Source organism: Microtus ochrogaster, chromosome 10 (assembly GCF_000317375.1).
Source record: "Microtus ochrogaster isolate Prairie Vole_2 chromosome 10, MicOch1.0, whole genome shotgun sequence".
NCBI classification, from domain to species: Eukaryota; Metazoa; Chordata; class Mammalia; order Rodentia; family Cricetidae; genus Microtus; species Microtus ochrogaster.
This window is the reverse complement of record NC_022016.1, coordinates 52579100-52588930: the sequence shown is the minus strand read 5'-3', so window position 1 is coordinate 52588930 and position 9831 is coordinate 52579100. Positions and strand designations below refer to the sequence as shown.

General features: G+C 43.6%; 1 protein-coding gene across 1 annotated transcript in view; it reads right to left on the bottom strand.

The window, feature by feature from the left end:
• The window catches only part of Gmeb1 (glucocorticoid modulatory element binding protein 1), a 27651-nt gene extending 17886 nt beyond the window's left edge, over positions 1-9765 (bottom strand). Inside the window, exons 1-3 of the mRNA XM_005353135.2 lie at positions 9397-9765; positions 3534-3616; positions 2560-2684 (exon numbers count right to left, since the gene is read on the bottom strand). Of these exons, the coding sequence (XP_005353192.1) occupies positions 2560-2684; positions 3534-3616; positions 9397-9524 (336 nt within the window). The 5' untranslated portion in view covers positions 9525-9765. The remainder of the gene's footprint in view (positions 1-2559; positions 2685-3533; positions 3617-9396) is intronic.
• Positions 9766-9831: the final 66 nt, after the last annotated feature.

Below are 9831 nucleotides of genomic sequence, written 5' to 3'. Positions count from 1 at the left end.
GAGGGCACCAGATCTCATTACAGATGGTTGTGAGCTACCATGTGGTTGCTGGAAATTGAACTCAGGACCTTTGGAAGAGCAGGCAATGCTCTTAATCTCTGAGCCATCTCTCCAACCCCCCTTTTGGGTTTTTTGAGACACTCCATCACCTCTTGATCTCAAACTTAAATCAATCCAAGCGAGGGTTACAGTAGTTACTACTTCTTATTCTTATCAACAACAATTCTGAATAAGGTCTATTATGATGCATACCAGTTCAAGGCATGTTTCTGAGACAAGATTTTTGTGTAGCTCCAGCTGCCCTGGAACTCACTTCATAGATTAGGTAGGCCTCATGCTCAGAGATCTGCCTGATGTGGGATGCCCTTCTGTATTCTATGAATATGCTTCATTACCATTGGTTAATACGGAAGCTGATTTGGCCGACAGCCAAGCAGAAGAGAGCCAGGCAGGAAATCCAAGTAAAGATACAGGGAAAAAGAAGGTGGAGTCTGGGAGGCACCAGGAGTCACTGAAGGCATAAGATGCCAAAGCATTACCGGGAAGTCACGGGTGTCCATGGTAATACAGATTAATAGAAATGGATAAATTTAAGTTGTAAGAGCTAGTTAATAATAAGCCTGAGCCGGGCGATGGTGGCGCACGCCTTTAATCCCAGCACTCGGGAGGCAGAGGCAGGTGGATCTCTGTGAGTTCGAGACCAGCCTGGTCTATAGAGCTAGTTCCAGGACAGGCTCCAAAGCCACAGAGAAACCCTGTCTCGAAAAAGCAAAAAAAAATAAAATAAAATAAAAAAAAAATAAGCCTGAGCTGATAGGCTAAACACTTTGTAACTAATATTAAGCCTCAGAGCAGTTATTCAGGAACTGGTGGGTGGGAGAAAAACTCTGCTTCCCAAGTGCTGGATTCAAGGTGTACACCGCAATGCCCAGCAAGGCTCTGAAATCTTAATTGTTAAATAACTTGCTCAAAATCACATGGCTAAGGGCTGGAGAGATGGCTCAGTGGTTAAGAGCATTGCCTGCTCTTCCAAAGGTCCTGAGTTTAATTCCCAGCAACCACATGGTGGCTCATAACCATCTGGAATGAGGTCTGTTGCCCTCTTCTGGCCTGCAGACATACACACAAGACAGAATATTGTATACATAATAAATAAATAAATATTTTAAAAAAAATAACATGGCTAAGCAGAGATAGAGAAGGGTTCTGGCCATTTGTTCATTTACTGGTTGATCAAGTACTTAAGGAACACTGTTGTATAGCAGGCCCCATAGCCAGTCCTTGTCATGCCAAGGTTCTGCCACCACCAACAAGGCATCATATTATATAACAGGTTTACTTGGATGAATACGGACAATGTTCTGTGCTTGCACAAGACTCATGTTTCAGTGGAACTAGAGCCAGGCCCATTTTATTTCAAAATCTTTATGTTTCTACTGTGACAGCATAAGAGAAAAACTGCGGGGACAGGAAGATGGCCCAACATATGAAGGTGTTTGGTGCCTGTAGGAAGGGGCAAGCCCGCAGTGAGTGAAGTCACTGGGGATGTGCATCTTTGTTGTTGCTGTTTCCAGACAGGATTTCTCTGTGTAGTCCTGGCTATCCTGGAACTCCCTCTGTAGACCAGGCTGCTCTTGCCTCTGCCTCTCAAGTCCTGGGATTAAAGGTACGCACCACTTTACCTGGCTGGGGATATGTATTTGACACGGGCACAGCCATGCCAAGAAAGCTCAATCCTCAGACCATGGCACAATTGGCAAAACCTTTACCCACATGGTCCAGGATCACAAGTCCCAGTGCTTATAAATAACTGATCAGTGTGAGCACAGACAAGCAAGTGCAGCTTCCTCCTCCCAGATGTCTACCCTACAGAGACCCACTACCAAGACTACCTAACCTTGCTCTCTGCTGCATGTAAAATATGCTAAGCTTCCAGGTAGCAGTTAAAGAATCCCACCGGACCCCAGATTTACTGTACATGTGGCTATCCTTTCTTCACTCCCTCGAAGCCCCTAGCCAGGGTTCTAACCCAACTCATGTAGGAGAGGCAGCTGCCAAGCCTGACAAGCAGAGTTCAGTCACAGAAGAATCTGCATGGTGAAAGGAGAGAACAGACTGCTGCAAGCTCCCTTTGCCCTTGGCATGCGTGCCACGCAAAATAACTAAATAAATGTTTAAAATTAATTAATTAATTAAGGACAAGCTGAGCGGTGGTGGTGCACACCTTTAATCCCAGCACTCGGGAGGCAGAGGCAGGAGGAGCTCTGTGAGTTTGAGGCCAGCCTGGTCTACAAGAGCTAGTTCCAGGACAGACCCCAAAGCCAGAGAAACCCTGACTCAAAAAACCAAAAAATAAACAAACAAACAAAAGCAAAATTAAAGATGAAAACAACTACAAAACAAAAAGCTGTGGATTGAAGCTGGAAGGACAGCTCAGAAATAGAGCGCTTGCCCCCATGTTCCAAACCCTAGATCAGAGCCTTGCGTTTCCCTTCAGAAGCTGATCTAGTGAGAGAGAGACAAGGGACCGAGAGGAAACCTCCAGGCCGAGACCATTACCTTGACACACTTCACATTTATTCCTGGACACACAAACTTCTTCCAGAGGAGGATGGCTTTACTCTCTCCGCAGGTTATAGGGTAGGCAATTTCCATATCCTCGTTTGCTTCTATGCTGCTTGCATCTGAAAATGGAAAAAGCAATCCATTATTTATTGAACAATTCTTTCCTAAACTTAAATTCCAAACAAACAGTTTTCAGGTCCCTCTTAAGCCATATTTTTATTTATTTGTTTGTTTGTTTATTTATTTAGGATACGGTCTCACGTAGCTCAGGCTGGCCTTAAACTCAGTATACAGTAAAGATGACCTCAGATTACTGATCCTTGCACTCTAACAACTGAGCTATATTCCCAATTTTAATAGATGAAAACTTTTTTTGGGGGGGTTACTGTAACATATTGATAGTAAGTGATCAAGTGACAGGTCTACCATTTTTTAATTGGTTGGTTATTTGCTTTTTGGGTTTTTTTTTGTTTTGTTTTTTTGGTTTTTCGAGACAGGGTTTCTCTGTGTTTTTTTTTTTTTTTTTTTTGGAGCTGTCCTGGAACTAGCTTTTGTAGACCAGGCTGGACGAACTCACAGAGATCCCCCTGCCTCTGCCTCCCAAGTGCTAGGATTAAAGGCGTGCGCCACCACCGCCCGACAGTTTTTCTATGTAGTGCTGGCTGTACAGGAGCCTGGAACTCAGAGATGGGTCAGCCTCTGCCTCTTGTGTGCTGGTATTAAAGGTGTGCATCACCATGCCTGGCAAGTCGGCCATCTTAACCAACAGTGTCAGTAGGTACACTGCATTGGTAGGGACAGAAAATAAGGCACAAAAAGGGCAGAAATCATAGGCTGGGAGCACAGCTCAGTAGTGGAACATCAGCCTTGCCTAGACAAGGTTCCAAGTTCCATTCCCAGAACATACAGAAACTCTCAAACAGCATGCTGAAGTCAAAGGCACTGGACAGAATGGCAGACAGACTTACCAATTCCTTCTTCAATTTTGTGTATCGTGTGTGCTTCTACGGCTACAACTGCTGCGTTGTTCTCCGACCCAGCATCATAAATCCTGTTGTAAAAGTGTCCATCGGTAAACAAACTACATAAATCATGAAAAATTAATATTCACAGCACGGAGTTAAGACATTTGTTTGGCCGGGCGGTGGTGGCGCACGCCTGTAATCCCAGCACTCGGGAGGCAGAGGCAGGCGGATCTCTGTGAGTTCGAGACCAGCCTGGTCTACAAAGGGAGTTCCAGGACAGGCTCCAAAACCACAGAGAAACCCTGTCTCGAAAAAACTAAAAAAAAAAAAAAAAAAAAAAAAAAAAAAAAAAAAAAAAAAAAAAAAAAAAAAGACATTTGTTTGTCATCTATCCCAAAAGGAGTAAAGTAAATGTATTCTATCACACCACCTTAGTGCTATGACAAGTTTTCCACTGTACTTAAACTCCAAAAGGTCCAGAAATGCTTACTGCTAGGAAAATGAAACAATTCACCTCACCCCAAGTAAATTAATAAATTAATATTTGCTACGTGTACACCTTTGCTACTGCATTACACTGACTTTTTCTTTAATAATTTTTTTTAGTACAAAACACTTTTAATAATTTATTTATTTGTATTTTCTGTACATTGGTGTTTTGCTTGCATGTATGTTTATATAAGGGGGTTGGATCCCCTGTAACAGGAGTTACAGACAGTTGTGAACTGGGAATTAAACCTGGGTCCTCTTAAAGAATGGTCAGTGCTCTTAACCCTAAGCCATCTCTCCAGCCCTTTCTTTTTTAATTTTTATTCTTTATTCTTTTTTTTTTTTTTCTGGTTTTTCGAGACAGGATTTTCTCTATGTATCTCTGGCTGTCCCGGAACTCACTCTGTATACCAGGCTGGCCTCAAACTCATAGGAATCTGAAAAGTTTTTACACCCCGATAAATTTCTCTGCCATCGCAATAACCCAAATCAGACCAAATCAAACCGAATTAGAAAAAGCCCAGGTTTAATGGCTACCAGTGCTCCCAGGGAGAGACCGGAAAACCATGTGTTCGGTCTCTGGGGGACAATTTAAATACCCTGTGGGAGTGGTCTTGAGCCTCTCTGGGGAGGGGTCACCGTTTGGCGGGATTATTCTGAGGTGGAGTCTGTACTGAGGCAACTCCCAGAGAAAGAGGCTTATAAAATGGAATTTTCCACCAAACAGTCCAAACTCTTTGGATACATGGATGGCTGGGGTGAAGCCCCAACCCAAACAAGATCCACCTGCCTCTGCTTCCCTGAGTGCTAGGATTAAAGGCATGTGCCACCACACTCTGGCTTCTTTAATAACTTTAAAGATTTATGTTACTTTGTGTATAAAGTCATGTGATTGCTTATACATACACACACACACACACACACACACACACACTTGTGTGTAAGTGCGTGCGTGTATGTGCCTAGAAGAACAGGATGGAGTGTCAGAGCCCATGGAGCTAGAGCTACAGGGAGTTGTGAGCTACCAGATGTGGGTATTGGGAACCAAACTTGGGTCCCATGGAAGAGCAACATGCTCTCTGTAACTGCTGAGCCAACTCCTCAGCCCCTTCCTCCATAACTTTAAATCACTGGTTCTCAACCTTCCTAATGCTGAGACTCTTTAATACAGTTCCTTGCTGGGTGGTGGTGACACACACCTTTAATTCCGACACTTGGAAGGCAGAAGCAGGCAGATCTCAGTGAGTTCGAGGCCAGCCTGGTATACAGAACTAGTTCTGGGACAGCCAGGACTGTTGTACAGAGAAACCGTGTCTTGAATAAACAAAACAATGGTGCTCAAACATACATGCCGTCCAAACATCCATATACATTAAGAAGCAAAGGCTATCCCAGTACTAGGGAGGCAGAGGCAGGTGGATCTCTGTGAGTTCGAGACCAGCCTGGTCTACAGAGCTAGTTCCAGGACAGGCTCCAAAACCACAGAGAAACCCTGTCTCGAAAAAACAAAAAAAAAAAAAAAAAAAAAAAAAAAGAAACAAAGAATAACATCAACAAAATGGAAACAAAAATTATTCATTATGAATCCAAAATGGCAGCAGGAAAGTCAAGAATGGTGACAGAATCTTGGCACGTCCATTTCTTCTGAGAACTCTAAATATGTTATAGTGGGTTGGTGGTGACACACGCCTTTAATCCCAGCACTCAGGAGGCAGAGGCAGGCAAATGTCTGTGAGTTCATGGTCAGCCTAGTTCCAGGAGAGGCGCCAAAGCTACAGAGAAACCCTATCTCGAAAAACAAAAACTAACCAACTAAATAAATAAATAAATGTTATATGACATGAATTCTAATTGTTCTTTTCTTTTTTTTTTTTTTTTTTTTTTGGTTTTTCGTGACAGATTTTGTATTTAGCTTTGGAGCCTGTTCTGGAACTTGCCTGTAGACCAGTTTGGCCTTGAATTCACAGAGATCTGCCAGCCTCTTGAACACTGGGATTAAAGGCATGCACCACCACTGCCCTGCTCTAATTATTCTTAATAAAAATCCAGAGTCAGATATTAGGAGGTAAAAGCTGAGAAATAAGAGAAGCAGAGCAGCCAGCCACTAATGAGACCTTTTACCTTTACCAATGCTCAGACCAAAGTGGTCATCCTGTCCTCAGACTGCATCTTTTAACTTCATCTCCAAACTGCACAGCTTCTGTCTCCTCCTGCCTTACTTCCCTCTCTTCACCCAGCTATATTCCTTCCTGTCTCCACCTCCTTAGCGCTGGAATTAAAGGTGTGTGACTAATAGGTACTGGGACTAAAGGTGTGAGCCAATACCACCTGGCTTTTAGTGTCAGAGCTCTGCACTCTGATCTTCAGACAACTTTATTTGTTATCACTGCAATGTTATAAAAAGGGACTTATTTGAAAAATTATTAAGCATTTAGCGATGGCTTTATTTTATTTGAGATGCTGGAGATGCAACTCAGGGCCTTCTGCATACCAAAGAAATACTGAACCACTGGGTGACATTTCCAGAAGATTCTTATAGTTACTGGGTCTTTTCACTGGACTTTTGTTTGTTTTGAGATTGTGCTTCATGTAGTTCAGGCTGGTCTCAAATTCGCTATATAAGTATAAAAGTATCTAAACCAAAAAAAACAAATAAAACAAACAAAAAAGCCAGGCCGTGGGCTGGAGAGATGGCTCAGTGGTTAAGAGCATTGCCTGCTCTTCCAAAGGTCCTGAGTTCAATTCCTGGCAACCACATGGTGGTTCACAACCATCTGTAATGAGGTCTGGTGCCCTCTTCTGGCCTGCAGGCATACACAGAGACAGAATACTGTATACATAATAAATAAATAAATAAATAAATAAATATTAAAAAAAAAAAAAGCCGGGCCGTGAGTTCAAGACCAGCCTGGTGTACAAAGTGAGTTCCAGAACACCGTCTCTGTGCACACATGGGAAGACTGTTCCAATCTACCTTTACTGCCTAATGCATTCCTGCAAACATGTACATAAAGAATACCTGGATAAATAAAATATGAGTAAGTTTAGTGCTCCATGACTGAAATTCTAACACTTGGGAAGCTGACACAGGAGGATATGTAGTTTAAGGTCTGGGCTTCATGATGAGGTTAAGAAGACTGTGTTTTGGCCAGACAGTGGTGGTACATGTCTTTAATCCCAGCACTCAGGAGGCAGAGGCAGGTGGCTCTCAAATTCAAGGCCAACCTGGTCTACAGAGTGAGTTCCAAGACAGTGAGGGCTACACAGAGAAACCCTGTCTTAAAAAAACAAACAAAAAGAACACTGCATTCTTCCAAAGCACCTACCCACATCCAGTGACTCACAACTTCCTTTAACTCCAGCTTCAGATCTTGTCCCCTCTTCCGGTCCCCGTGTGCACCTACACTCATGTGCACATTCCCTTGCAAAAGTACACTCAAAATTTTAAAAATTAACAAAAGATTAAACAAACAGAAAGTTGGAGGCAGTCTTGCATACTCTAATACCAGCATTGGAGAGGGAGAGGCAGAGGGTTGGGAATACAAGGCAAAACTGTGCAGCCCAGCAAGACTCTGTTTCAAAACAGACAAAAATGTATGAAGTATCAAATTCTCCTCCATGGCCTCTCCTGGCCCCACCCCCAGTTTTTAAACCAGCCTTGGTCCTCAGGCCAAAAGTCTCTTTTTCTTGGTCCAGGAACACCTCAGCTTTTCTTTGCTTGTTTTCGTGATTGTGTGTGTGTGTGTGTGTGTGTGTGTGTGTGTGTGTGTTTGGAGACACGGTTTCTCTGTATAACAGCCCTAGGTGTCCTGGAACTTAATCTGTAGACCAGTCTGGCCTCAAACTCACAGAGATCCTCCTGCCTCTGCCTCCCAAGTGCTAGGATTAAAGGCATGCACCACCACCGCCCGGCACAAGTCAATCTTTTTTAAAAGCCAAATAGTAGTGGTGTGCTACTGGGAATTGAGCTCAGGAACTCTGGAAGAGCAGTTAGTGCTTTTAAACACTGAGCCAATTCTCTAGCCTCTTGTTTTGTTTTTAAAGACAGGATTTCTCTCCATAGCCCTGGCTATCCTGGAACTCACTCTGTAGACCAGGCTGTCCTGGAATCAGAAATCCACTTGCCTCTGCCTCCCAAGTGCTGAGAATAAAGGTGTAAAGGCACCACTGCCTGACCTAATTTTTTTTATTTTATTTTGTATATATTTTAAAAAAGATTACCCTTTAAAGTCAGGAAGGGCAGCACATGAGAAGCACTGAGAAGGCTGAGGCAGAAGAACAGTTAAACTCAAGTCCAACCTGGGCTGTATAACAAGACCTTGTTTTAAAAAGGAAAGAAAACCAGACAGACACACTTTTTCTCCCCCACCCAAAATAGAGTTTCTCTGTGTATCCCTGGCTGTCCTAAAACTCACTCTATAGACCAGGATGCACTGGAACCCAAGAGATCCACCTGCCTCTGCCACCCAAGTACTGGGATTAAAGACGTGTGACACCACTGACCTGTTTGAAAGAAAAACTTAAATTTTACCTTTTAGGGCTAGCCTATAGCATAGCTCGGTGGTAGATGACCTGTGCTTGAGAGAGGCCCCAGGTTTGATTCTGGACACTGCAGAAGCATTTTAGTCAACGTTCCTGTCTAGCTGATCGTGAGCTCTGAACTCACAGGCCACTCAACTCTGCCCGTCTTCACGATGTAAGGTTCCATACTTACATGCACTTTTGTTTTACAGCTAGACCTCAAACTTCATGCTGGCGAGGACCTTGTGTTTTATGTCTTCTAATGCTGATGTAACGCATCATCATGGTGGTGGAGGGTAGAAACTTGGGACAGACTAAGCTTGAGCATTTGCCGATCCATGCAAAGTTTTAGAGTTTATGGTAGAAATGATTTTGGAGGTGCCTTGTTTTGTCTCTCAGTCAACACTGCATTTGAGAAATATGCACATGGGCCCTGGGCTAAACAATGTGGACAGAGAAGATGAGGGAGCCATGGAACTCACCCCCAGAGAGCTCACACTGTAAAGACAGAGGGACACTAGGAAACCGCTGCTGTAGTAAGTAGTGAATGTCAACATGGCTGTGCACATCTGTAATCCTGGTAATTGGGAAGAAAAGGCAGGAAGATCAGGTATTCAAGGCTACCCTTGCAACATAGGAAGTTTGAGGCAAGCCTGGGCTACATGAGACTGTCTCAAAAATTACAAAAATAAAAATAAATAAATAAAACAAAAAACCCTAAGAAGGTGGAGGGATCTTATCACCAGCTCTGACTGATGAGTGCTCATGGTGTACTAAAACCCTGCACAGTTCTTATTTCCCATATTTAGTCTCCCAATAATACATTTTCAAAACGTCCAAGTCTCTCCCCACTTACCCTTGCTGCACAGGCTGTAACTGCAAGATCACTTGGGTTTTAGTGTCTTCAGGGTTCTCCCCTTCATTTCCTTCAGTGGGTACCACAACCACATCTCCCACTGGGACACTCACTTCCGCATTAGCCATCTTTCACATGAAGTCAGCTAGCTGGGGCTGTTGTGAGAAACAAGAAGCGTGAGTAACTTCATCTTGAAAGATGCACAGCTGCAGGAAGGGAGTGCCCAGACAACAAACGGCTCTGAGCACCCTGGACTCATCATCCTCTGCGAGGAACGAGGCCTGAGAGGGGGCTGACAGGACTGGCACAGTCTCCTAGTGTGCTTCGCAGTCCATGTGACTCACCCAGTCGTTTGCCTGAGCCAACTCTACCAGCTCTCAGACCTAATTGTTTGGGGTTTTTTTTTTTTGACCTAATTGTTTGGGGTTTTTTTTT